This window comes from Lolium perenne, chromosome 6 (assembly GCF_019359855.2).
Source record: "Lolium perenne isolate Kyuss_39 chromosome 6, Kyuss_2.0, whole genome shotgun sequence".
NCBI lineage: Eukaryota > Viridiplantae > Streptophyta > Magnoliopsida > Poales > Poaceae > Lolium > Lolium perenne.
Window position 1 is genome coordinate 35,689,886 of NC_067249.2, and position 27,919 is coordinate 35,717,804.

At 50.1% G+C, this 27,919-nt stretch overlaps 3 protein-coding genes and 1 pseudogene across 3 annotated transcripts; 2 read left to right on the plus strand and 2 right to left on the minus strand.

The window, feature by feature from the left end:
* Window positions 1-14,682: 14,682 nt before the first annotated feature.
* On the minus strand, window positions 14,683-15,780 carry LOC127310596 (BTB/POZ and MATH domain-containing protein 1-like). The gene has a single exon (XM_051341255.1). It carries the CDS (start codon window positions 15,778-15,780, stop codon window positions 14,683-14,685), a length of 1,098 nt encoding a protein of 365 aa, XP_051197215.1.
* Window positions 15,781-17,168: 1,388 nt separating this feature from the next.
* On the minus strand, window positions 17,169-17,757 carry LOC139832099 (isoaspartyl peptidase/L-asparaginase 1-like). The gene has a single exon (XM_071821588.1). It carries the CDS (start codon window positions 17,752-17,754, stop codon window positions 17,212-17,214), a length of 543 nt encoding a protein of 180 aa, XP_071677689.1. The 5' UTR covers window positions 17,755-17,757; the 3' UTR covers window positions 17,169-17,211.
* Window positions 17,758-19,294: 1,537 nt separating this feature from the next.
* On the plus strand, window positions 19,295-27,272 carry LOC139832346 (BTB/POZ and MATH domain-containing protein 1-like; annotated as a pseudogene).
* On the plus strand, window positions 24,508-25,866 carry LOC139831986 (uncharacterized). The gene is made up of 6 exons (XM_071821381.1): window positions 24,508-24,748; window positions 24,793-24,809; window positions 24,863-24,970; window positions 25,056-25,232; window positions 25,307-25,669; window positions 25,756-25,866. Exons 1-6 carry the CDS (start codon window positions 24,508-24,510, stop codon window positions 25,864-25,866), a joined length of 1,017 nt encoding a protein of 338 aa, XP_071677482.1.
* Window positions 27,273-27,919: the final 647 nt, after the last annotated feature.

Here is a 27,919-nt window from a genome sequence, read left to right on the forward strand (position 1 = left end):
GGCAGAAGCAGCTGGTGGCGGTGCTCCTCGGGGCTATGTGGGCTCGGTTCCACAACGGCAGTGGGGCGTGGTTGCGGCGGTTCCTGGCGGAGTGGCGTGCTGGCCTCGCGTACGGCGGAGGGCGGCAACGGAGGTGGGTGGGTGATGCCGGCGGCGAGTCCCGGATTGGGGCCCGGCGGGCTCCGATCTAGGCCATACGGGTTCTCGTCCTAGGCCAGGAGGGCCTAGAGGTGGGGCCAACGCCGGCGGGCTCCTCGCGGGTTGCACCGCTGCTAGTACTAGATCTGGGCTAGGTGGGCCCAGATCCGGTGGTCCTTGGCAGCATGACCATGTGGTTCGTCCTCCATCCGGGAGGGTCGAGGTGATGCCCTTTCAGTGTGCCGTGGCGAGTTCTCGGATGCTGACAAAGGGATCGGCTTGACCGGTGGTGTGGTTGACATAGGCATCCCAAATGGGCCTGCCGAAGATAGTACCCGGGGTTTACTGAAGGCCCATTACCCGAAGAATAAGAAGATTCGGAAGCCCAAGATATTATTAAGGAAAGTTAGAGTTGTAATAGGAAGCGTTATTTGTAATCTTGCGAGATGAGTTAGAAACCATCCTGGACTCTGTAATTTGTACAACACGAATCCCTCGGCTCCGCCTCCTATATAAAGGGGGAGTCGAGGGACGAGGAGATCATCGAGTCATTGTTTACAAACCCTAGTTTTCATAATCGTCGAGTACTTTCCGGCTGAAACCTTCGAGATCTACTTGCCCTCTACTTCCAACTAAACCCTAGCCTACAATTCATAGGCATTGACAAGTTGATACCTTGTCAATTGGCGCCATCTGTGGGAACTAGAGGCGTAAGGATCTGATCTCGATGGCACGCTCAAGATCATCGACATCATCAACCGCAAGCAACGCAATGGATCGAGGTAAACAGATCGCTGCTGGTCCTGTCGATTTTGTTCCTCACCCACCCTCCCGTTTGGATGCATATGCGTATCTGGCGGAGCCTATGGAGATGAAGTTCGGAAGATTTCGCTTTCGCGTCGAGAAGGAAGGATCGTATCGTGTCGAAATTCCGATTTCGTCGGGATCGTCGGCGGTCGATTCCGATTTTTCAAGCTATACATCGTCAGCCGAATCAGGAGAAGAAGAAACTTCATCGACACGCTACGTCAGCACCAGGGCAAGAGAGAAACTCGCCAAGATCTTCAGCGACATGTCGTTTGAGTCATCTGCGGACTCATATATAAGCGATGGCTCAAGCAGTGTCGACAGTTACGACTTCATCGACAAATCTATTACAGTGGGCAAGGTCTTCATCAATCTCAACGATGGTGTCACCAAACCCAACATAGATCTGAATACAAAACATCATCAGATTTACGCCATTGAAGAGCCAAATAATGATCAAGAGGAAACATCTGAGGCTTTCGACGATCTGGGAAATCCATACGTCGATCCCTCCGATCTGCGACGAGGCCTGGGCAATAAGTACGTCGGGCCATAGCCGCGAGACAGAGTTCAACTCCCGCAAGCTGCGTGGGATAGAGTCGCGAGAGCTATGGACGGCTCAGAACCAATGGCCACCACATCCACGCCAGAGGAATTGCAAGCATATCAATATAGGCTCGCACGAGCTGCAAGAGAATTGGAAAAACAGACAGCTGAGTTAAACAGAAGAAAGGAGGCAGCTTCTACATCCAGCAGGAGAAGGGCAGATTTGAGTCGACAATCTAGAACTTCGGGTGATAGCCACAGGGAGGCTCGGAACAGAGCAAGATCGAGGTTACAACACATACCCGAAGCAGAAAGAGAGCACTTGGTCCAAAACCTCGACATGTCCTTTATGTCGATAGATACAAGAGGAAACATCATCCCTAAGACACCAGAAGCTGGGTATATGGCGACACATGCTTTTATCCTCGCATCTAAACCACCTCCAGGAGATCCAAGGGAAACACTATACAATATGGCGATAGCAGGAGTTGGAGCTATGGGGACAGCGTTTGTATCAACGCCTCCCGAAGGAGCAGCAAGGCAAAATAGTCCACGACCTGCAGCAGCAGCAGCAGCGGCAGCCCCTGAAGGACCAAGTGGAGCAAGAGACACAGCAGCACAAGCAAGGGTCGACAGAGCGCGGCAAAGCAGAAGGGAACATCGGCAATCCCCAGAGCTTAATGACGAGGATATGTGTGGCTTGCCGTGCTTCACGAGGAGAGTCCGAAAAACTCGAGTCCCCTCAGGATTCAAGTTACCTGACAACTTCAAGAAATTCGACGGCCTTCAAGATCCAGAGGACTGGCTAGTTGATTATCTCGAGACAGTGAAACTCACAGGAGGAACCAGAGCAACAGCTATGCAAAGCATCCAGGTGCATTTGAGTGGAGCCACACGATCTTGGATAAAGAAACTTCCTCCAGGATCTATCGACAGCTGGGAAAGCTTCGAGGATGTGTTCGTCAAGAACTTCCGGTCCACATGCAAAAAACCTGCGTCGTTAGAGGAGTTGAGAGCATGTTGACAAAAGCCAGACGAGCCAATGAGAAAATATATCCAAAGGTGGAATATCATCAAAAACTTGGCAGAAAATATATCTGACGAGAGAGCGATAGATGCGTCTGTCGCAGGAATCAGGCGTGGAGATTTTGTCGAGGACTTGGGAAGGACCAATCCAAAGACAGTATCCGCGTTAATGGAAATAGCAAACAGATGGGCAGATGGAGAAGATGCTGTCCACAACAAACGGCACAGGTCGCCAGAGGAGGACCGTGGTCGAAATTATCAACCGAGGCGACGATTTCCTCGGCAGTACCCGAACTATGACGCTCCAGGACAAATTTCGGCAGGTTTTTGGGCAAACGCAGGAGGAAACAACAGAGATGATTATCAGAGAAGCAATGAGCAGCGAGGCGATAATAGGGATGATTCTCGAAACAACAGGCAAAATAGCGGGCCTAGGTTCCCGAGGCCTTTCGTGTCTCCCGAAGAGATGATGAATGGGCCGTGTCAGATGCATTTTTTCCTCGACAGCAACGGGAAAAGACAGTCAGGACATCTGCAGAAAGATTGTCGCAATTTCCAGGCAATGTTAAGGTGGGCAGAGCACGCTAACGCTCGGGCAGCACAGAGAAATCCTCGAGAACCCAGGAGCGAGATTCACTTGCCACCTCCCCCAGCGATTACAGAAGACAATCGACATCAGCTCAGAATAGCGGCAGCACCTCCACCACCACCTTATGTTGATCCTAACTCCAATGGAGCGGTGTCGATGATTCAGAAGGGAAGGCCATCCAATAGAGCTCAGAAAGTAATCTCACGACAGGTGTTTATGGCAGAAAAAATGCCTCCACCAACAGTCGAGTATCTTAATTGGTCAGGGCAAGATATTGGCTTCACCATAGCAGATCATCCGCAGCAAGTTCCTCGGCCAGGGCAGTCAGCACGTATTTTACCAGCAGTTATTGCGGGATTTGATGTCTCTCGAGTGTTCATAGACGGCGGCAGCAGCTTAAACCTTATGTATGCAGATACATTGAGGAAGATGAACATATCCCTAGCAAACTTGAAGCCAACAGACACGAGGTTCCATGGTATCACACCGGAGAAACCAAGTTATCCATTGGGGAAGATCAATCTCGACGTTCAGTTTGGAACCCGAGAGAATTATAGAATCGAGAGGCTGGAATTTGAAGTTGTGGATTTTCCGTCGCAGTACCACGCTCTGTTGGGACGACCAGCATATGCTAGATTTATGGCAGTACCACACTATACATACCTGTTGTGGAGGATGCCTGGACCAAAAGGACCAATCACAGTCAAAGGAAGCTTCGCCTTAGCTGATAAGTGCGATAAGGATTTTCACCGGATATCAGAAACTTTCGGGATGCAAGCTGAGTATCTGGCGTCAAGGAGTATGACTGACTACGACGTGCTGCCAGACGTTGGAAGGCCAAACAAAGAATCAACTTTCAACACCGAGAAAAATTCTAAGGAGGTGCAGATTCACCCGATAGACCCGAAAAAAACGACGTCCATCGCAAACGACATGGACCTCGCATAGGAAAGCGCGCTCGTCAAGTTCCTCCGTGAGAACTGGAAAATCTTCGCATGGTGTCCAGCTGACATGCCAGGAGTACCCAGGGAACTTGCCGAGCACCACCTCAACTTGGATCCTCTCGCGAGACCAATCAAACAACCCTTGCGGCATTTTTCGGAACCAAACCGCAAAGCTATGCTATCAGAAATAGATCGACTCAAGGATGCTGGTTTTATCAAAGAGATATCTACAGAAGCCATATGGGTAGCTAACCCAGTGATGGTGCCGAAGAAACACACGACAGTCCTTCGCATGTGCGTCGACTTTACGTGTCTCAATAAACATTGTCCTAAGGATCACTTTCCCCTCCCAAGGATCGATCAAATCATCGACTCCACGGCAGGATGTGAACGTCTTTCCTTTTTGGATGCATACTCTGGTTATAACCAGATCAGACTAAAAGAAGATGACGAGGCCAAAACAGCGTTCATAACACCTTACGGCGTGTTTTGCTACAGGATAATGCCCTTTGGTCTAAAAAACGCGGGAGCAACATATCAGAGGATGATGCAGAAGTGTTTGGCGACACAGATTGGGAAAAACGTGCAAGTATACATCGACGATATCGTCATAACGTCAAAAAAGGGGGCAACGCTGATTGAGGATCTCAAGGAAGCCTTTGACAACCTCAACAAATTCTGCCTCAAGCTGAACCCGACGAAGTGTTCTTTCGGCGTCCCAGCAGGAGAACTTCTGGGGTTTCTAGTTTCAGCAAGAGGAATTGAAGCAAACCCCGACAAAATACAAGCTATCGTAACAATGAGGAAGCCAACAAAGTTGAAAGAAATACAACAACTAACTGGGCGAGTCGCAGCCTTGAGCAGATTCATCGCCAGGTTGGGAGAAAAAGCGTTACCATTTTACGCTCTGATAAAGCAAGGAGAGAAATTCCAGTGGAACGAAGAAGCCGACAGAGCTTTCGAGGATTTAAAGCGCACAAACTCGACACCACCAATCTTGGTGGCGCCGAAGGAAAAAGAACCTCTCCTGCTGTATATTGCAGCCACGCCCCAAGTGGTTAGCACGGTGATAGTCGTTGAAAGAGAAGAAGAAGGAAAACTCCATGGAGTGCAAATGCCAGTATATTTCATCAGTGAAGTTCTATCGCCTTCCAAACAGCGGTACCCGCAGTACCAAAAACTAGCATATGGAGTAATTGCAACGGCAAGGAAGTTGCGCCACTATTTTTCGGCACACCCGATAATAGTAGTCAACGAAGCACCTCTTTCAAATATACTGAACAATCCAGAAGCTACAGGGCGTGTCTCCCTTTGGGGAATAGAACTTTCCCCTCGGGACATTACGTATGAAAAAAGAAAAGCAATCAAGTCGCAAGTTCTGCCAGATTTCATTGCAGAGTGGATGGAGTTACAAAACACGGGACCCCCAGATTTGTCGAGAAGCTGGACCATGAACTTCGATGGGTCCAAGAGAGTAGAAGGAGCTGGCGCAGGAGTAGTACTTATATCACCTGAAGGCGACAAGTTGAAATACGTTCTTCGGATGACGTTCCCCAACGCATCCAACAACGAAGCAGAATATGAAGCCCTCATACACGGGATGAAGATGGCGAAAGCCTGCGGTGCAACTCGACTAAAAATTTTTGGCGACTCACAATTGGTGGCTCAGCAAGTTATGAACCAATGTGACGCAGTTAATGATAGCATGATGGCATACAAGGAGGTCTACAATGAGCTCGAGAAGCTGTTTGATGGATGTGAGGTAAATCACATCAATAGATTGAGCAATGATGAAGCCGACGTTCTCGCAAACATCGGGTCGCAATGCCTCCCAATCCCACCAGGAGTATTTTGGGAAGAAATAGCGGAGAGATCCACGAAGCCAAAAAAAGTGCAGAAAAAAGCAAAAGAAGAGAAAACTTCGGCGACCCTCAAAGAAACCACGGAAGATGAAGAGGACCAAGAGCTTGTGATGATGGTACAAATTCCTTGGATGCAAGCATACATATCATACATCCTCAGGAAAGAAATACCCGACAATCCAGTTGAGGCAAGGCGAGTTATTCGACGATCCAAAGCTTTCACAGTGATCAAAGGGGAATTATACAAGCGAAGTATTTCAGGCGTCCTGCAAAGGTGTGTAACACCCGAAGAAGGAAGAATAATTCTGAAGGATGTACACGAAGGAATATGTGGCCACCACGCAAGTAGTCGAGCTATTGCAGCCAAGGTTTTTCGAGCAGGATTCTATTGGTTGACAGCAATCGAGGATGCCAAGGAAATAGTAAGAACTTGCGACGCGTGTCAAAGATTTGCCGCAAAACCCCACTCTCCAGCGGCAGAACTAACACCAATACCATTGTCGTGGCCCTTTGCCCAATGGGGACTTGACATGGTGGGAAAGTTGCACAAAGCTTCGCCTGGAGGGTATGAGTATTTGCTGGTCACTGTCGATAAATTCACCAAGTGGGTAGAAGCGAAGCCAATAAATTCACCAGATGCAGCGTCGGCAATAAAGTTTGTGAAAGGCCTCGTTTTTCGGTTTGGGGTGCCTCATAGCATTGTCACAGATAATGGTTCAAACTTCACATCCAAGGAATTCAAGGAATACTGCGCAGAAGTAGGCATTAAATTGCACTTTGCGTCAGTTGGGCACCCGCAAACTAACGGACAAGTCGAGAAAGCCAATGGTATCATCTGCAACGGCCTCAAAAAGCGCCTGCTAGGACCGCTTGAAAAAGCTCGACATACTTGGCCAGAGGAACTGCCAAGTGTTTTGTGGAGCATCCGAACAACACCAAATACGGCGACACAAGAAACTCCGTTTTTTCTCGTCCACGGAGCCGAAGCAGTACTACCAATTGAAATAGAGCATGATTCTCCAAGGGTAACAGAGTATGACGAAGAAACATCACAAAAAGCTCGGGAGGATGATATGGACGTACTCGACGAAGCTCGCGATGAAGTACTTTCACGAGTCACCAAATACCAGCAAGACCTCAAAAACTACCACAGTCGACGGTTAAGACCAAGATCTTTTCAAGTTGGGGATTTGGTCCTGCGGTTAAATCAAAAAAGTACTGAGAAGCTTGAATCACCATGGTTGGGGCCTTACGTGGTCACGGAAGTCATCGACGGAGGCGCATACAGGATCAAGGACAAGAAGACATGGGCTCCCGAGAAAAACCCATGGAACGTAGCACAGCTCAGGCGGTTCTACGCTTAGAGTCGAAATATAGTCCTTCTCTATAAAAATACAATGTACTGAAACACCCGCGAGTTTTCAGACGCACTCTTTTCCTTTTCGGGGCACCGAGTGGGGCCGGAAAGGTTTTTAATGAGGCGGGCTCGCGGTGCTGCAATATAATAAAAATAGTGGAGATATATTTCTTATTCTTCGACACGCTCGGGGGCTCAATGCCTTCAAGTCTCAAAATACGTACAATATAGACAAACTAGACTTACCGAAATATTTCGCCTTGGTACATTTATACCTCGCCAAATATAAAAATCGGAAGCTAACAAATATAAATATAGTCTACACGTCAAAAATCTTACTGCTTTGGTCTAAGAACCTCGCAACAAAAATATAGAATTTCGACATTAAGATACTCGGAGGCTTGCAACCTATTTGGTGAAAAAATAAAGATATCCCCTTACGGCAAGAGGAAGAATCTTCGAGATGGAAAAAACAATACAAACTCTAGCCAGAAGGCTCGGGGGCTCCAACAATATAGAACACTTTACAATATACAACAAATTTCTTCGGAAATAAAAAAGATATAGATGTAATGTTTTACATTATGGTACAAGTCAGTCCAAGCCTAAAATATTATCTATGGACGGGCCCCTGTTTGATTTATGTGCAGCATAAGACCCCTTGACGAAGAATTCTGAGTCCATCCGAAGAAGCTCATCTATCATCGACTCAGCCACATGAGTTACCATCTCATTGATTGTGTCAATATCATTTTTTCGCCGCGACTTCTTGGCCAGGCAATCAGCAACAATCTTCGTCAGGTCTAATTTTGGATGCCAAATATTTATCATAATCATGGCGAACCTTGCTCCAGCAGTCAATTGAGCTCGCACAAAATTATGAATGCGGGGAGCATCTCTGAATACCTCCAGCAATTCAGGAAGAGTTTTGGGAACTTCATTTCGAGGAAACAAAGTCTTGTAAACAAGGGTTAATATTGTCGTGCAAAAATTGAGAAATTTGCGCACTTGGCAAGCACGATCTTGAAACCTGACAATTTGCTGGGTTCGTTCAAGGGAGGCCCAGAATAAACAGCCATGGTTAAGAGAAAGATTGACGAGAAGATTTGTTCTCTCGTTCACTCTTCGATCTTCGGCGGCAGCATCAAGAACCGAGCCTATTAAACGACAAGGCAAGAAATTTGAAGGGGGGCACAGCAAAATAAAGAGGAGGCATTGCGAGGTTGGAAAAACATACCTAACATATCTGTGCTAGCCTCCAACATTAGCTCGAGCATGCTATTTTCTCGGGTAGTGGCTCCCTTTGCTTCCAATACAGCAGTATCCTTGGCAGCCACAGCTTCTTTGGCTTGTTGGAGAGCAAGTTTTTCTTGTTCGGATGCTTTCCGAGATTGTTCCATCATCGCAAGAGTTTGTTTCTTCATGGATTGAAGTTGTTGTCGAAGTTCTTGCAAATCTTCCGACGAATGTTTGCTTGAAGAACCTTCGAGGGGGTTATCATCGATTAGCATTTTCTTCGAGAAGGAAGAAGCAGGAGAAGCATCGGCAGAGCAAGGATTGGTCGAATAGTTGTCAAATATTAACTGGAAAAGAAAGCGCCAGGATCAATGATAGTGCCAGAGGGAATTTCATTAATTTCTAGAAATATTTACATAGGCATTACAAAAGAAGTTTCTCCTAAAGGACTACCAGGATAATTGTCGTCACAGCTAAATTGGCGACAAGGGCAAAAGAAACAGAGAAAGCAAAAAACAAAGAGGCATGCAACTAGACCTCCGGCCTTGATGAGCTAGGAGTTGAAGATGGTTTGATCCCGAGATAGGCCAGGATTTTCTTCGTGTTGGGCTTGGCTGCCTTAATCAACGACCTCCATCTTGATTGCTCTATCTGATCGGTGTCGCCAACCTTCATCCAATCAACAGTTTGTTGGCTGTCCGCAACCAAGGCAACAGTGGTCTCGACAGCAATCTTCATGTTCTCCTGGCGCATTTTCAGCCCAAGATCCTCTGATGGATTGAAGCTCTGAGCAAGGGCAAGGAAAGTCTTGGGCTCCTCTTTCTTCGGGAAGAAGTAGGGGAATAACTTCGACAATCCTGCATCAGCATTCATCACGCCTTCACGAATTTCGGATCCATGAAGCTCCAAATAAGAAAGTGTGTCCAGGAGAGGATCATTGTCGGGATTCTCTAGCTCAAACTCTTGGTTTGTTTGACCTGCAACAGGGAATCAACGCCGGTCAAAAGCAAGAAAAAAGCAAGTCCCATAAAAAATAGAAGGGATCGATAACATTACCTTGAAAGCGTCGATTTTGCGATTTCAGGCGCTTGAGGATCCCCTGCTCACGAGTGGCCTGTGCGGCTTTGTGCTCGTTTAAAGAAGTTTCAGCATCTTCAAGTTTCTTCTGCAGTTCCTCGACACTAGCAGTTTTTGCTTTGGCTTCATCAGCCTCTGCTTTGGCTTCGCTAGCAACAAGTTCAGCTTTCTTGCGGGCCGCTTCACTTTGCTCTAGTTTTTGAGCAAGTGCGTCGGCACGTTTGTTGGCCTCTGCAAGTTTCTCTGTCGAAATAAAAAAGAAAGGTCAAAACTTGCGACAAACGACAGGAGCAAGAAGTCAGAAACAACGACAGCAAAAAAAGTTATTACCTTCAGTTCTGCTGGCATACTCACGGTACCCAATGAATTGGGATCCGATGCGGATAAGCTCTTTGATCATGGGCTGTCAAAGAAGAACAAAGAAAGAGAAACATCGGTATGAAAAAAAGAGTGAAGGCATGAAAAAGCAAAATAGAGGAAATATAGATATTGGCAAGAAAATTCAAAAACTTACATCATCCAAGAGCAGAGTAGAAGAGCTACCCAATTGAGGGGCAGGCTCAATGATCGTTTCAATCCTTGTCCTTTTTGGTGAAGGAGCAAGGGGGCTTGATGGCGGAGTAGTGGTGACGACGTTTCGTTGAGGAGGCGAGGATTCTTCTCCTTCAACTAGCGTATCCGAGGCAAGTAAAGTATGTGACGTGCTCGTCCGAGGAGCCACGTCAACAGTTGGTACTTCTTCCTCATCATCGCTGTGATTAAAAATCGACAGCATAAAAAGCAAGACAAGACAAACATTTCGAGTACAGAAATAAGGAGAAATAAAAATGACTTACGAGCTGACGAGGGATTCAAGATAAGGATCGTAAGCTGCCTTCTGATGTGAAGGATCAACTTCTTCGGCTTTGGAAGTGCCGGAATCTTCGACATCATTCCTCTTCCTTTTACCTTTCGGGGAGACAGCGGGAGGAGGAGATTGTGCCGACGAAGTACCTTCGGAAGAACCCGCAGATTTTCGAGAATCCACGGGTTCATTCACAAAAGACGGAGCTTCTTGATTGTCATCAGTGACAATGGCCCTTTCTTCGACTTCTCCACCTTCAGGAAGAGGAGGAAGCGAGACAAGGTCTGGATGATTCTGTGCACAATAAAGCAGGAGAGAGATGTCAGAAATGAAGTTACAAAAAAGATAGCAAAACAAAAACAAGACAGTAGACAAAGATTACCTCGGGAAGTGGATTGGCGGCGCTGAACGGCGTCACACGGCAAGAAGAAGGGACAGCATCCTTTTTGCTGAGAGATGAAATTTTTCGGACAAGTCTTTCTAAATCCTTGACCTCCAAATTCACCGACAGCCGATCCACGTCCTCGTCGCCAGCATATTTCCATAGAGGATATTTGCGAGCCTGAAGCGGCTGCACTCTAGTCCTAAGAAAGTATGCAGTAATTTGGACACCCGATAACTCTTTGCCGCGAGTATTTTGCAACTCGTGAATACGAGCCATCAAGGTTTCTGTCGACGCCCTTTCTTCTTCGGTGGCCTCCGCGTCCCAGGAGCAGCGGCGAAAGATTTTTTCGGCGCCATCAAAAGGAGGGATGTTGTCCTCCGCACATCCATGATTCTCCTCCTGAATGTACAACCACTTCTTGCGCCATCCTTGGACTGAGTCAGGAAGCTTGACGTCGAAGTAGTCGACAGTGGGCCGAACAGAAATCACAACGCCGCCTATATTATAGGCGACATTGGGCAAACCATTTCGGCGGCAGAAGAAAATGCGCTTCCATAGCGCCCAGTTAGGCTGGACGCCAAGGAAGGCCTCGCACAGAGTGATAAAAATAGAGATATGGAGGATTGAATTTGGCGTGAGGTGGTGGAGTTGCAAACCGTAGATAAAAAGAAGTCCACGGAGAAAAGGATGAATGGGGGCGGAAAGACCGCGGATGAGGTGGTCGACAAAACTTACCCGGTACCCCATTGGAGGGGTTGGGTAGCTTTCCTCACTAGGGAAGCGCAATGCCTGGGGTTTCTTGCTGATCCCCAGCTTCCTCAGCATGTTGACGTCTTGAGTGGAAATTTTCGATCTTTCCCACTCCGCCGCCCCAAGATCCACGGCGGCCATGGAGGACTCCGGCGTGCTATGCCTTGTCAAGCGACGAGGTGGCATCAACAATGGCGCAGGATTCGCAGTGGGGAGGCAAGGAGCTTAGGAAGCTGTGGATCGCAGGAGAAATTTGCAGCTGAGAGAAGGAGGACGGCGCGAGCGGAAGTGCCCAAGGAGGAAGAAGACGAACTTATATAGGGGTGCGGTGAAACGACGAACCGTTGGATAAGGAAAATGTGTGACAGATGATAGCCACGTGGCACCAAGGGTAAAAAAGTAATTCAACGTTACGGAAGTTACGGTGCGTGCGCCAGAAAAAGCGGAGGGCGTGTGTCCCCCACTTGCACGACGTGTCAAGATAGTGGATTAATTGGGCCCGCGTGGCAGTGAGAAAAGACTTGTCGCAAATTTTTGACAAGCAATCGTGGCTATCGTCAGCAACAACGTCATCTTGGCAGAAGAAAAAATTCGACTCAATAGCTTCATAAAGGTGACACGGAAAAATAATTGAGCCTTTGATCAAATACAAGTTTTTGATCAAATGCTCGGGGGCTACTTTGGAAAAAAGAAAAAAGGTCCAGAAAGACAAAATAGAAATGGCGTGAGCCTATGACCAAATACAAATATTTGTTCATAGCCTCGGGGGCTACTCCCATCGGGAGCGCTGTTCGCGCACCCGAGAAATTATAAAACTTCGGGAGATGAAAGTAAATATATCGGCATAAGGCGTGGAGCCTACACCCAAGTACAAGTCCTTGGCTGTAGCCTCGGGGGCTACTCCCATCGGGAACGCTGTTCGCGTGCCTGATGAAATTATAAAAAGAAAGAAAGAAAGAGAAAAAGAAAGATAGAAGAGTAAAATAGTATATTTCGAGTTATAATTAACTCTACATATACTCCCATCGGGAGAGCAATATAAGTCATCTTCGACTCGATAAAATGTGCCATTCCAACAGCCGAAAAGCACTCGACAATATATTCTCAGAACGCCAAAGTTGCGATCAATTTCTGAATGCCGCAAATTTGCGAAGGTAAGACCCCAGATCCGTTCTGCTGGGCGTGGCATCGCCGAAGACTGCGCTCTGCTACTTTTATCCGTATCAACAGATACGAAGAAAAATCCTAACGGACGCGTTAGGTACCCGATAAATTTTACTGGGACTCGACAGAATGGTAAGACCTTAAGCGGCACCTGTCGAAGTTTACACCAGTATCCCGAGGTCATGTCCAGGGACGTGATCTTGAAGTAGGTTTTTGCGGATTGCCACTAGAGCAGTTAACTAGTACCTGATCCGTCAGATGAACTAGCCCAACTACCATTATCCCTGTACAATATAGATGTTCATGAGAAGAAATATAGAAAGGTCGAAGCTGTCGAATAAAAATAAACAGTGGAGATTTTCCTTGGCTCTACGATTCAAGCAAAATCTCGGGGGGCTACTGACATAGGCATCCCAAATGGGCCTGCCGAAGATAATACCCGGGGTTTACTGAAGGCCCATTACCCGAAGAATAAGAAGATTCGGAAGCCCAAGATATTATTAAGGAAAGTTAGAGTTGTAATAGGAAGCGTTATTTGTAATCTTGCGAGATGAGTTAGAAACCATCCCGGACTCTGTAATTTGTACAACACGAATCCCTCGGCTCCGCCTCCTATATAAAGGGGGAGTCGAGGGACGAGGAGATCATCGAGTCATTGTTTACAAACCCTAGTTTTCATAATCGTCGAGTACTTTCCGGCTGAAACCTTCGAGATCTACTTGCCCTCTACTTCCAACTAAACCCTAGCCTACAATCCATAGGCATTGACAAGTTGATACCTTGTCAGTGGTGCCCCCAGTTTTGGCGTGGCTATGTCACCGGGCGTCACGGTTGGGGTGCTTCTTGGCGGCGGTGTACGGTCTCGGTCGAGGTCGTCTGGCAAGGAGTGAGGTGGCCGCGACACCGTTCATGGCATATGGCTAGCACATGGTGGCGCGGTGGCGGTATGTGTAGGTCTGGCATGGAGCTGCAGGTGGATGGCGGCAGTGGCCTTGGCGTAGCAGTGCGGCGAGACGACTAATAGGGTCCGATCGTGGCCTAGCAGACGGTCGGGCCCGATTTAGGCCTAATCGGCCATGTTACTGCTTTCAGACGGCGTACACCTCTGGTGGCGGGGGGGGGGGCGTTCCCCTCCCTGAGGTTGCCGTGTGCTCTGATAGCTGCTGGCTATGGTGCTGACACACCCTATCCAACTCGTGTTGCGGTGTGCTCATCAAGTCATGGGCTCAAGTTCGTGGGGATGCCGAGGTGGCGGACCCAGAAGGTGGACTGCGTGGGGGGCAACACGGTGGTCACCTTCTTCGATCATGGGGATGGAGAGGAGCAGACGGTAGGGTATCCTGGTATTGGCGGCGCTTCGGCTCTGGCAACTCCCAGATCGTGTTTTGGAAGCATAACTTGGGGACGGCGGGTGTCTGAGTTCTTGGGTGTGATGTGCGGATGCTTCCAGGTGAAAGCTCAGCGCCTCGGTGCCAACGACGGCGATGCATGTGGGTGTCGTAACTCTCTTGGGGGCGTCGTTGTGGGTATCCGCCCCGCTGTACAACTCCGGGTGAAAACCCTTGACCTCGCGGTCTTGATGATGGCGGCGCAGTGCGTCATTACCCTCTTGGGGGCGTCGTCTTGGAGTCCAGTTTGAACCCGGTTTCGGGCCATTGTCCCCATTGGCAAGTTTGGGTTTCTGCGTTCTTTTCTTGTTTTTTCCTTGATCTGCTTTGTAAAGAGGTTCTGCTCTCCGCCTTGTATCGATTTAGCCGTCACGGTTTTATTTATAAAGCAGAACGAAAGTGTATTTCGAGGATTTAAAACATGATAGTCCCGTGATACTTGAGATTGAAATACGGAGTACTAGCCAGGCTTTTGCTCGGGTTACAGTTTGTGAAGTAGCCACTTGGGTTCTGCAACAACAGTACATAAGTACATATATAATGGTTCTCTGACGATTACAAGAATAATGTTACTGTATGTCCCAGGCAATATGTTTCTCATTATTTCGAAAAAAGGCAATGTTTCTCATTTCAGCAAGTAACAACGGGGATCGTGTCACCACAAGGTCGATGAAAGAATCGGTGAGTACGACCTTGTCGAAATTTTCGTCGTCCAGGACGAACTCGATGCACATGGTTTTCAGATCCGGGCAGTTGTATGTTTCGGCACAGTCCAACAAGGTGGCGACCGTGTCGACCGTCATGTTGGACAGCAGCTTCCGCGCACACAAAAGCTTCAGCCTGTCAAGGGCGTACCGATCTGCCGCGGCAAGAAGAGACAGGAGCGCCTCGTCCTCGCCTTCGTCGTCGTGTCCAAGACCGGCGGGCAGGTTGTCCGTGTACATGAACCGGAGCATCGTCTTGAACGTCTCAGAGTCCATGTCGGGCACCGTGATGATCAGCGACGGCGCGTCCGTGTTGGCCTCGAGCATGTGGCCGCAGAACTGCGCCTTGAAGACCGGCGAGCGCGCGGCGAGAATAGCACGGTGGGCACGCAGCGGCGGCGCCTCGTCGCCGCCCACCACGAACGACACGTCCGACAAGGCGGCGGAATCCAGCAGGCAACCGAGATGATCTCCTATTTCCGAGAGCAGCGCGGCTATCCCCTTCTTCTGATGCAACGGCGGCGCTCTGGCGATCGATGTGGGCGTATCGTCGTCGAGAACCGAGACAGCACACATGACCGTGACCCGGCCATTGCTACAGGCGTAGTCGCCGAGGTCGCCCCGGTGGATGAACCGGCCGAATCCCGAGCGCTCGTACTCGCCGGGTCTATGGTTAATGTACACAAGCACGGTCCTGCGACGCGAGAAGCACGACGGCCCGACCACCTGGTCGCTGCCCGTAATGGCGGCGTCAAAGATGACCGTGACGACGTTCCTATCTTCGCTGATGAGCTCGAGGTACACGGACACGAAGCCGTCCACGTCTTCCGGCGTGCAGGCCATCCGCCAGTCGTGCCCTCCGGCGGAGACGATGTCGGAGTAGATTGCGCGATCGAAGGGGAGCTGATCCTCATCGATCGGCGAGCACTCGAGCTCGAAGTGGACGACGGCGGAGTTCGACATGAGGATCGGTCGAGCTAGGGTGCCAAGTTTCGGATCGATGGAGCTTGGATCACGAAAAGTATCTCAAGAGATCCTGGCCGGCTCGGTGCCTTGGAGCAAATTAATACGGAGTAGTTATTATAATCATCGAAGACTTTGAATCGGTATCGGAAACATTATTTAATATTTTTGGATTGGAATTGGAAAGGCACGGTCCGGATCAGCCTCAAATTTAACTTAGACGTACTCCCTCCATCCACGTTTAAATATGTATAGTTAAAAATTATTAATTTTGAACAACTCCTTCAAAAAAAAAGTAGTAGCAATATTTATCACACTAAATTAATATTGCTATTTTCGTCTATATTTGTGTAAACTTTAATAAAAAATTTAAAAAATTAACTTTTAAAAAGTTAACCAAATACTTATTCGCGGACGGATGGAGTACCCGTAATAATGCACATGCCGTACATGTTAAATACTTAAATAACATGATGCCTTTATATAAAGAAAGCTAACACAATTTAATTTGGGGGCATGCCCTTCTATAGCCGCTGAGATGAAGCGATATCGGTATGGATGAGCACGACCCGTTATTTTGTTCCGTAGAACCCATGAAAATCCGACTGGCCGGTTTGGACGAAGTGTACCTTTATCATGCGAGTCCTGCTCCTGTGCTCCCCCCTAAACGAAGTTGAAGGGTTATAGTTGGTTTTTTTTTCCTGTGTTGGATCCACCGAAACCCATATCTAGCCCATGTATACCCGTCTATATTGATACGGTATGTGTACCTCGCGTAAGAAAAAAAAGGTACAAAAACAAGGTCATCATTCCCGCCCCTTGTAGCAAGGCCTCCCGCCCCTTGTAGCAACTAGACCCACCGCCGGTAGCAAGCCCATCATTCCCCTTGTAGCAAAGCTTGGCATCCACGGTAGCAAGCCCTCCCTCCCCTTGTAGGGAACTTGCAATTGAAGAAAAATATCAGTTTTAATTCAAGTTGCAACTAAAGTCACAAATGACGTTGCAAATCCAACGTTAGGAGTCTACTGAGCACGAGTTTCGTTCTCTATCGAGAATTAGCAATTTCTATATCTATTTGATTAATTTTGTTCCGGTTCCAAGTTTCTTTGTTTCCGTTTCAAATATGCTGAAAAAATATATGCGGCGTGGATACCATGCACGGGTCCGTAACTAGGCATTATCTGCTCCGTTTCAAACCCGTCAAAAAGTATGGAAGAGGACCTAATTAATTTGTCCGGAGGCCACGGTGAACGAGTTGCATATCTGAAACAAACACCTGATAATTTTGAAGCCAAATTAAGTTCTTACAACACCAACTGAAACAGCAAATTTGGTCGAGTTATTTGCCTGCTAATGGCAGGCACATACGCATGCAACTGCAGGAGAGGTTAGAGAAAGGAAAACGAACACAATCACGTTTACTCTCCAATACTAATTCCCACCATTAGCATTAGCATCAGAATCAGCCTGGGGCCATATGCCAACCTCGGAGTAGCCATCCTCCGTGGCGCACGCCCTGAACATTCCTGACGTGTTGTAAACCATGCTAACCTCCCCGGTGGCCGACACGGCCACCAGGCCGACGTCGCCTCTGGGCACACCAGCCACGACGCGCGCGGCAGCCTCCTTCAGCGGCAGGCCCCGGTGCTCCATCAGGGCCGCCACATCGCGCGCCACCGTGTGCCGGATGATGGACTCGCCCTTGCCCGTGGCGGACACCGCGCAGAGATGGTTGGCGTAGGTGCCCGCACCGATGATCGGGGTGTCGCCGATCCTGCCAGCCATCTTGTTCACGAGACCGCCAGTGGACGTCGCCGTCGCCAGGTTGCCGGAGGAGTCGATGGCCACGCAGCCCACCGTGCCGATCCGGCTGTTGTCGTCTGTGGGAGGTTGGGCTTTCATCGGCTGAGTGTAGTCGATCTGAGAAGAAACCAGGAAGTTTACAGGAATCAACTTTCTTAAATTAACGATCATGCTCCACCAGCAATTATCTAATGAATTTAATTATGATCTAAAAAATGTGAAATGTAACAATTCTGACTTGGTTCTCCTAAAACAAAGGAATAAGGCCGGGGAATAAGGTCGTAGCAGGCAGCTCTCTCCTAAAACATGTCTCTTAATTCTATGGTTTTATTCTTTCAGAATGAAAACGGGCATGGTATAATTCATAGTGGTATATGGCATGACAGTATGTTTCATAGTACTTCTTCGAAATTTCAATAAAACTATTGAGGAAAAGCTGGGCAAAATTGATATTCTTGCTTCTAAAGTTTATAGCCTTGCTCATGATGTTGATTTTCTTAAATTAAAAGTGTTGCATCATGATGTTAAAGAAAGTAAAACTTTGAATGCCATTCAAGTTAGAATTGATGAAAATGTTAAGATGTTGGCAGAATTGCATGCTAGGTGCAAAAGAGAAGTTGAAATTGCTAGAAATAATAATTTGACTACAGTTTATACCATCACCCTCACCAATAGTAATGAAGTTTCAAATGCTAGACACTCTCCTATTACAAATGGTAAAATAAATGGTGTAGGAAAAGTCCCCACTCCTTCTACAAAATTGTCTAAAACCACTAAACTGGTCCTGATAAGTGTGCTGAAATTTTTCGGAGTATGGGAGAAAAGAGTCCTTTTACCTTTGATAAAAATGACTTTGATTTTGATGATTGCAATATCTCTGAAGTAATATCTCGGGGACGAGGACGCCGAGCTTCGCCATCTCGTCGTCCGTCATGTTCTCCGGGAACTCGAAAACGCGGCTCCGCCACGGCCAGCTGCCATTCGTGGAAGACGGCAGTGACGTAGTCGTCGCTGTCGTCCTTCACCTCCTCGTTATGTTACGCGAGCGCCTCGATGTAGTCGTCCTCATCGTCGTAGGCGGCGTAGGCGGCGGCGTCGTCGTTGTGCTGCGCGCGCGTCGCCGCCTGCTGACGACGCCTCGGCGCCTCCTGTCTTCGTGGAAGAGTGGGCGGTGCAGACCCGAAGGGAAAATCCATGTCGCCCATGAAGCCCGCCTTTCTTCTCTTATCCGTCTCGATTGACAGATCCGTACGCCAGTTGTCAGAGTCGATGGCATACGCCGGATCGTCCCAGCCGCCAGGCAGTTGCACGCCGGACCAGCGCTCGCACGGCATCCATTTGTTGTGCATGAGCCTCCCAGCGTGACGGGGAGCGGTACCCTCTTGCAGCCGCTGTCGGAGGCCTCGAAGTCGTTCTTCTTCCCCATGGCGCTGCGGCGGTGGTGGTGCGAGTGGAGGTGTGGGGGGAGGAGGAACGCGGCCGGTGGTCTTTTAAGCGCGGACGCGCGCGGGATACGATGGCATTAAAGGCGGCGCAGAAGCCCAGCCGCCGCCGCCGCCAAGCGCTGCGCGCAGTAAACAGTGCAGCCGCAGGACTTATCTACACGGATGACCTACCCACAGGACTTGACGATGACAAGGCCATCCGTTCTCTTCTTGCCGCCGCTGACAAATACGGGCTCGACCGGCTGAAGCTTTTGTGCGCAAAACGGATGCTGGACAAGGTGTCAGTGGGCACGGTCGCCGGCGTGTTGGACTGTGCCGAGACATACAACTGCATTGAGCTCAAAACAAAGTGCATCGACTACGTGGTGGATGGCGAAAATTTCAAGAAGGTTGCGCTCACCGAAGGTTTCATGGAGTTGCTAGCGAGGTCTCCATCGATACTTGCTGAAATGAGAAAGAGGCTTGCAATATAGCTCACGCATATAGTACCACGACTTGCTAGTTAATTAGCTGCTTCTCGAATTGTGTTTTTTTTTCTCGATAGAACATCTAAATTGTTGCGTCTAAGTGATACAATTGTATTTCTAATTCTGTGTATCACATAGGCGTTTGGAGGTTCTCTTTGTTTTTCAAGGTCTAAGACCATAAAAACAATAATTCTATGTCTACGGAATTTTTGTTACAGGCCGGGGTGGTTTTATGGTGGTGCAAATCTTACAGGCCGGGCGACCAGCACGAATGGAAGACGAGCTCAAAGATTCAGAGCCACCGGCGACCTCCGCACCGCAGGCCACCAACAGCAAACCTCGAGCTCCCTTATTCGTCGCCGCCGCCACCATCGCCAGAGCCAAAGCAGCAGGCAGCACAAAACCAAACAAACTAGCTATCTACTAACTAGCTGTACACAGATCCGACCGGCGATTCAAACCCCCTCCCCCCACCGACGGCATCGAGGCCGACGGGAAGAAGGAGGGCGGCGGAATCGCCGGCGGAAACGCGGTCGCCTTCCGGTCTCTCTCCTAGGCACTGTAGAAGAGGATAGACCCGAGCGAAGTTGGTTAGTGGCTCTCCTCGACAAGTGCTGGCCAGCAGGTTTCGATAAAAGGAATATATTAATATCAATAAGATACTAATTACACCCAGCCTCTGCACCAACGCACCACCCTAATAGCACTACGGATGCACACAGCCAAAATAAAAAGGAAAAAACTAAGAAACAAAAGTCCCGCTACAGTATCTCGGGCCTAACAACAGCAATGCATCCACCGCCAAGACAACACCTGAATTACAGACTCTCCAAAAAACAATGCCTCCAAGAAGGGAACAATGCTCAAACACCGTCGTCGCCCGATCAAAGATCTTAGGTTTTTACCCTGAAGATAGTTCCCGCTCTCAAAACAATGTCTTCACCAAGGCCATTGTCAGGCACAACCAGTTAAAGACAGACCTTGGGTTTTCACCCTGAAAGGTAGGACTCTACACTTCACCTGTGTTGTCGCCCCCACTTTCATACCGCTGCTGTGAAGTCCGGAACACCAAGCAAGTCTCTCAACAACGCGAATACTTGAACCTCCCTTAGCTAGTCCTCCCCTCTGGCTTTCATGAAATTCTCTTCTTCCGACTTTTATCATGGATACATTGTCACTTGATGTCAACACAGAAAAAAAGCTTCGCGCCGCTCCCTCCAGAACCAATCGGTCGGAATAAAAGCATGGGTGCGCACGACCGAATACCTCCGATTCAGCAAACTCCAGGCAAAGCATCATATACATTCGCCGGCGGAGCCTTCCGGAACTCAACCCCCCGGCCAGATCACGAGTCGAGGCCTCCGGTAGGTTCTCCTCTTCACGCAAGAGAGACCCTAGGACCGCCGCCTTTATACAGGTCAGACCCCCACGCCGGCGACCATCCCGGGCTGGCCAATCCAACCCTCCACCGGCAACACCATCGCTGGCTTCCATGCCCCTCCATCTCGCCGCCGGATCACGGTGATAGATCAAAAGATCCACCAACACCAACCGCAGGCCGACCCTCTCCGGCGTAGAAGAGAGCCACCTCCTCCGTCGAACCCAAGGCCGCTGCCCTGGGCGCCCTCGGGGCGTGGCGGCGGCAGGGGCTTCTCCATGTCTCACAGGAAAACCACGAGAATCTTAGACACAAAAAGCTGAAAGCATGAGGTCTAGTTTTCCTCCAAAATTCCTATGGGATAGCCTATTCTAACAAGACTTTCAAAGGAATATTGAATTCCTATTCCTTTGTTTGAAACGACAGCATAGGAATTTTTCTTATATATAAAATCATATCCTCCAAAATTCCTACGTTTTTTTCTTTTTCCTTTTTTCCAAATAGCCCTTATGGATTTGGTTTGGTTGGCTAGGTGTGTTGGGTACCTACGGTACGTACACATGATATGTATATGACTATTTAGCTGAACACCGGCCCATGAATTTGTTTGTGCCCGCCCATTGCACTGACGTGGACGTGCGATGGGGCAAAACGAAGGGATTTGGTCTCATTTCTCAGGCGCGCGCGCGTGTGTTAAGTTTTTGGATTTGTTTTGAAGAAAATTAAAACGAGCGAGCTGAATTGATAATGGGGTCCTGCGCGAGAGTAATCAGGTCTTCCATTCCAGCTGGCGTGATAAAAACAAGGGATGTCGATCGAGAGAAAAGGTTTGCCCCTTATTTTTCGTCGGGCACGAGATGCACGGTGTGAAACAGAGGGAAGAGAAAAAAAAGATACCAGGCGTTTCTTCGATCGGGCCTGCGCGCGCGAGAGTGTCGTACTCTTTCACACCCTCATCGACCGTCACGTGCGCTCACTGCCAGCTGGTGCGTGGATCGGTCGATGGACGCCGTGAGCACGCGGGCGTCAGGGGACCACGGAAGAGTCGTGAGCGGCACGGCGTGTCGATCACTTGTATGTTTCGGCACAGTCCAACAAGGTGGCGACCGTCATGTTGGGCAGCAGCTTCCGCGCCTGTCAAGGGCGTAGCAAGAAGAGACAGTAGCGCCTCGTCCTCGCATTCATCGTCATCGTTGTCCGTGTACATAAAGCGGATCGAGCATCGTCTTGAACGTCTCAGAGCCCACGACGAACGACACGTCCGTGTCCATCCACTCCATCGCCGATGTGCCTCAGCTGCCGTGGCTCACGACGAAGAGGACGATCGCCGTGCCGCCCTCCGACATGACATGGCGGACCACCTCTGCCGCATGCTGGACTCCGCCGCCTTGACAGACGTGTCTTTCGTCACGGACGACGGCCACGGTGGGCAGGCGCCGCCGATGCGAGCCCACCGTGCTATCATCGCCGCCCGCTCGCTTCGCTGAGGCGGCGCTCTGCGGCCAGTCGTTAGAGGCCAACGCGCACATCATCACGGTGCCCGACATGGACACCGACACGTTCAAGGCGATGCTCCGATTTATTTACACGGATGACCTACCCACGGGACTTGACGATGACAAGGCCATCCGGTCTCTTCTTGCCGCCGCTGACAAATACGGGCTCCACCGGCTGAAGCTTTTGTGCGCAAAACGGATGCTGGACAAGGCTTCCACTACGGGAGAAACTCCATGTGCCGACGGCCAGCCCATGTGCCGACGGCCAAATGTCGGGGCCGTCGGCACAGAGGCCCTCGTCGACCGGCGACGGAGCTGACCGTCGGCGTACGTTCACCGTCTGACACACCGTCTACACCGACGGTCACCGTCGGCGCAACCCGGACCGTCGGCATAAACTTGGCGCCGAAGGTCACCGTCGCATAGCCCACGGCTCGCCGCCGGCAGACGAGCAGACAGCGGGCCCAGCCGTTAGGCTGTCACGGCGCCTATAGTGTGCCGACGGTAGCCCACGGCGCAACGGCGGCCGTCGGCACACAGGATCGAAAACGGGTCCCGCTTTCGTCAGGCCGACGGTCACCCACGGCACAAAAAAGGCCGTCGGCACAGCAAATTGTGCACATTTTTTTGTTTTTCCATTTTTTTGGCACCAAAGAGATAATTATTAATCCCAATCATTTTTTTTGTTTATTTATTTCTCACTGCTATTTTGGCGAACCCCTTTGCGGGAAACCTATATATATGTATAAGGGCGGTATAGAACCCCTTCGCCAGAAATCGAACCTCGGAGGGGGTGAATGGCCCACACACGATACAAAATACTTAAGACCCACACACGATACAAAATACTTAAATAACTAGACTCACACACATACCAAAGCGCTTACAGAACTAGACCCACACACGAACCGAAATGCTTAAAGAACTACACCCACACAGAGGAAGCAAACACTTAAAGAAACTACACCCACACACATGAACCAAAACACTTAAAGAACTAGACCCACACACAAACCAAAGCATTTAAAGAACACTGGTCGACACATGACCCGCTAGACACACGGACTCGACACACACATATTAATCGAGAAGTCGAAATCTTCATCCTCGCCGGGGTGTCCTTCAAGCGGTGGTTGTGAGGTTCCACAACCACCGTTCATCATTCTCCCCCATGTCGACGCCTCTCCTTTGGCGTACTCGCTTCAACCTCGGCCTTCCTCCGCCGCTTTCCCGCCCTCCTCTCTCTCTCCTGTACGTCTGCTTCTCCTTCCAGAATGCGCGCGTTGCCTCGACGTCTCCGGGATGGTCTCTGCGCCACTGTGCCATGAACTGCTCGTCCGCCTCGGTGGTATCAATCCGCCGCTGGCCAGCCCTGTACCGCCGCGCTTCACCCTGTGAGCGACGTAGTGGCTCGCAGAGAGACTACGAGCTTCCGTCGGACCGACCTCCGGGAAGTTCATTTCGTGGCGCGGCCGGCCAAACCTCCAAGCCGCAACGTCGTATGCGCGGGCAGCAGCCTCCTTCGTGTAGAAGGTGCCGAGCCACACACGCGTACCACCGGCGGTGATTTCAGCCGCGAAATGTCCCGCAGGCCGCAGGCGAACGCCGATGAAGCCCGTGTTGCTACGGCGACGAGGAGCCATCTCGGCCGGCAGCTCAGCTCGTAGGATTTTGTGGTTCTATTGGATGAGAGACGTGCTGAACGGAGAAAGGTTGCTGGTGCTGTTAGTGGCGAAGCAATGGCTATCTATCGGCCGACGAGGGTCTGAAATGGCGGGAAAACATGGCGGTAGAGAATGTGCGGGAAAGGGTGGGCGGGAAAAAAGGGCGGGAGAGAAGCAGCGGAAAGGGTGGGGCGGGAAAAAGGGCGGGAGAGAAGGAGCGGGAAAGGGTGGGTGGGAAAAAGGGCGGCAGACAAGCAGCGGGAAAAGGGTGGGCGGGAAAAAAAGGGCAGGAGAGATTCTGCATGTATAGGGGGGAACTCCCGCCGCCGCCGCCGTCCTCCCGCCGCTTCGCCGCTGCGCCACGCCTGCCTCACCGCCGTCGCTTCGCCGCCGCTTCGCCGCACTCCACGCTTTCCTCGCCCGCGCCCACGCCCTGCCCGCGCTGCCGCCGTCCTCCCGGCCTTCTGCCCACACATGGCCGCCGTCCTCCCGGCCGCCGCCCACGCGCTTTGCCTCGCTGCCGCCGCCGCCTGCCGCCGCCCTGCCGCCGCGCCACGCTTCACCTGCCCGCGCTTACGCCTGCCCAGCTGCCGCCCGTCCTCCCGACCCGCCGCCCTCAAGGCTGCCGTCCTCCCGGCCGCCGTCGCTTCTTGCCCCAGCTGCCCGCCCGCAGCCATCCACCGCGCCGTCCCCGCAGCCCTGCCCCCTGCCCCCGGTAAGTTTCTTTTTTTCCGCTTTTTAGTTTTTGCAATTAGGTAGGTAATTGTAATTGTAATGTAATGTAAATTTGCAAATTAAAATTGAAATGAAGTAAACAATTTGCAACCAGAGGATCACGTGCATCGGCCACTTCTATGCTGAGCAGGGCGTCAGGTACACAAAGCCTGAGATTGTGCAGGGACTCGCCCCGGCTATGACGATAGATGAGTTCATGTCGGTAAGTAATTGTCAATGCGATTCTATGTACCGCGGCTAACTTGCAACTATATTGTTTGTTCTTCAAATGAGTTTTGATTTTGCAGGTTGTACCACATTGGGCTGATAATAATAAGAGGGCCGCCTTCATGGAGTTGGTCAAGAATTGGGTCGGCGAAAACCCCGATTTCAAGGCCGTGAGCGACCGGAACAAGGCCAACCGTGGTTCTCAGGGAACACACACTGCGGGGAGCAGCAGCACCGATCGCTATCGGGAGCGTCTGGTACATATAAAAATGGAACAAGCTGCATTTTTTTGATTTTCGATGATATGCATAACATTTGTTTTGTGATGCAGGGGAAGAAGCTCGGGAGGGAACTTGGTGAGATGGAAGCGTGGACGCACATGAAGCTGGTGACGCCCGGTCCGAACGAGCCTCGGCCCGCGCCTGAGATGTACTACGGCAAGGCCAAAGAGAACAAGGAAAGATACTGCGAGGAGTACGCCAAGCTCCATCCAGAGGTGGAGGACCCTATGACCGAGCCGGTCGACGAGGTGGCGATGATGCTGGCGGGGTCCGGCCAGCCGCATGGACGTCCTGCCTGCCTTGCTGGGGGTTTCAAGCCTCAGAGGAACTTCACGCAGATCAAGGCTACCCTCCCCTCCGGCAGCTACGCTACCTCCTCGCGGACTACATGCCGTTCTCGGGTAGAGGTTGATGTAAGTCATCCACACTTTCATCCTCTGTTTTGACTCTTGTTCCTGAATGGCTATGTTGATGAGACGCATTATTTCTGAAATTGTAGACTCAGCTCGAGGAGGCCTATGCAGTAGCTTACGAGGAGTATCTCGAGAAGGTTAAGGAGCATGACCTTGTGAAAGATGCCTATGTCCGGTGGACGAGCAACCGGCGGTAAGTTTCAATCTCTATGGTTGCAAAACATCATAAGTCCCCATGTTTGAATCTGAGCTATCTCTCCCGTTTCTTGCAGAGTTTCACTCGGTTCATGATGACTGGAGTGCGAGAGGAACCACTCCCAGAGCCACCTCATCCGGGGCCGACGCCGTTGTTCCCGTCCAAGGAGGAGTTCTATATCATGTACAAGCGTCGCCGTCGGCTGACCCCGGTAAGTTGCTAACTTGGCTAAGTTGCTAACTTGGTGTGACATGGCTAAGTTGCTAACTCCCTCCAACATGTAGGGATTGGGAGAATCCGGGAACGACACTCCTTGTGGTACGCCGATGCACCCCGGTCGCCATTCTCCTGGTGCTTCTGCCGAACCTCGGCATTTTTCTGGTTCCGGTGGCTCTCGTCGTGGTTCTACCTCCCCGAGCACCGTCGAGATACAGCGGCCTCACTTCACCCACTCGGAGCTAGATCGTCTGTAGCTAGATCGTCACTCGGGTGGTGCACCACCATAGTTTCTACATTGTACTAGCACATGATGACACGCTCCATCTTTGTAGTGGATCCGGTGTATGTACCATGGTCTTGTATGCTATATTTGTGCTATTTGTGAGATTTGATGCTATATTTGTGAGATTTGGTGCTATACGGTGATATCTGTGTGCTATATGGTGATATATATGTTACTGCATATTCAATCCTATAATATGTGCATTTTCTGCGATTTTCTGAGCAAACGAGGCCACAGTGCCAATAATCAGACAAAACTGGACCTGGCTGTGCCGACGATGACACCCTCTGCAAAGGCCCGTAGCTGTGCCAAATGGCAGGGTCTGTGCCGACGGTGACACCGTCGGCACAGTCAGGCCCAGCGCGCGTTTTTTTCCAGTTCAAATCAGCACGATTTCCCGCCGGTTCTGGGAAAAAAAAAATGAAACTATGCCGACGGTGAAACCGTCGGCACAAGGGGGCACGTTGACGGCAGCGGCGTGACGGCGAGATGAGTGTGCCGACGATGGGCAGGCCGACGGCCACCGTCCAGCCGTCGGCGTACGCCTGTGCCGACGGTGTCGTGGTACGCCGACGGTGCCCGCGCGAACCCCGACGCCATCTGTGCCGACGCCGGTACGCCGACGGTGACCGTCGGCAGAGACGGTGCCGACGGTGAGCTTACCTGTGCCGACGGTGCGGGGCCGTCGGCCCACGGCGTCTTCCCCGTAGTGTTCGGTGGGCACGGTCGCCGGCGTGTTGGACTGTGCCGAGACATACAACTGCCCGGAGCTTAAAACGAAGTGCATCGACTACGTGGTGGATGGCGAAAATTTCAAGAAGGTTGCGCTCACCGAAGGTTTCATGGAGTTGCTAGCGAGGTCTCCATCGATACTTGCTGAAATGAGAAAGAGGCTTGCAGTATAGCTCACGCATATAGTACCACGACTTGCTAGTTAATTAGCTGCTTCTCGAACCTGTTTTTTTTCTTCGATAGAACATCTAAATTGTTGCGTCTAAGTGATACAATTGTATTGTCTAATTCTGTGTATCACATAGGCGTTTGGAGGTTCTCTTTGTTTTTCAAGGTCTAAGACCATAAAAACAATAATTCTATGTCTACGGAATTTTTGTTACAGGCCGGGGTGGTTTTATGGTGGTGCAAATCTTTCAGTTCATATCCAAATTTTCTTGTTAGTTTAGGGTATACAGGGCAAAAAGACCACTTTACCGTTAAAGCTCCTTGTATTCTAAGGCCTAAGAAATTTGAAGAGGATTATCCCTAACCCAAAAAATCCTCAATAGTTCGTTTACCAAGTTAAATTTGATGTTATAATGCTGAGATATTCACACAAATTATTTAATTTTTAGATTAAAAAACGCTCTATCATACTAGTATATGTTTTAGGAGAGTATTTAAGATGATTGGACGAAATTGGTTGAAAGAAAGAGATTCATCAAATCCCGTCCCATCACCGAACCCCTCCTGGGTGGAAATACGAGACAAGTAGTACATGGGTATTTTTTCAGGCTCCTCTATCCATGAACATTAAAATTGGCCAGGTGGGCCCAGA

Excerpts from the sequence above, each read along its gene's own strand:
- LOC127310596 (XM_051341255.1), bottom strand. The coding sequence starts at position 15,780 with ATGTCGAACTCCGCCGTCGTCCACTTCGAGCTCGAGTGCTCGCCGATC.
- LOC139832099 (XM_071821588.1), bottom strand. The coding sequence starts at position 17,754 with ATGATCGTTAATTTAAGAAAGTTGATTCCTGTAAACTTCCTGGTTTCT.
- LOC139831986 (XM_071821381.1), top strand. The coding sequence starts at position 24,508 with ATGGCCGCCGTCCTCCCGGCCGCCGCCCACGCGCTTTGCCTCGCTGCC. Across the intron at positions 24,971-25,055 it reads CGATAGATGAGTTCATGTCG|GTTGTACCACATTGGGCTGA; the intron begins GTAAGTAATTGT and ends TTGATTTTGCAG. Across the intron at positions 25,670-25,755 it reads GTTCTCGGGTAGAGGTTGAT|ACTCAGCTCGAGGAGGCCTA; the intron begins GTAAGTCATCCA and ends CTGAAATTGTAG.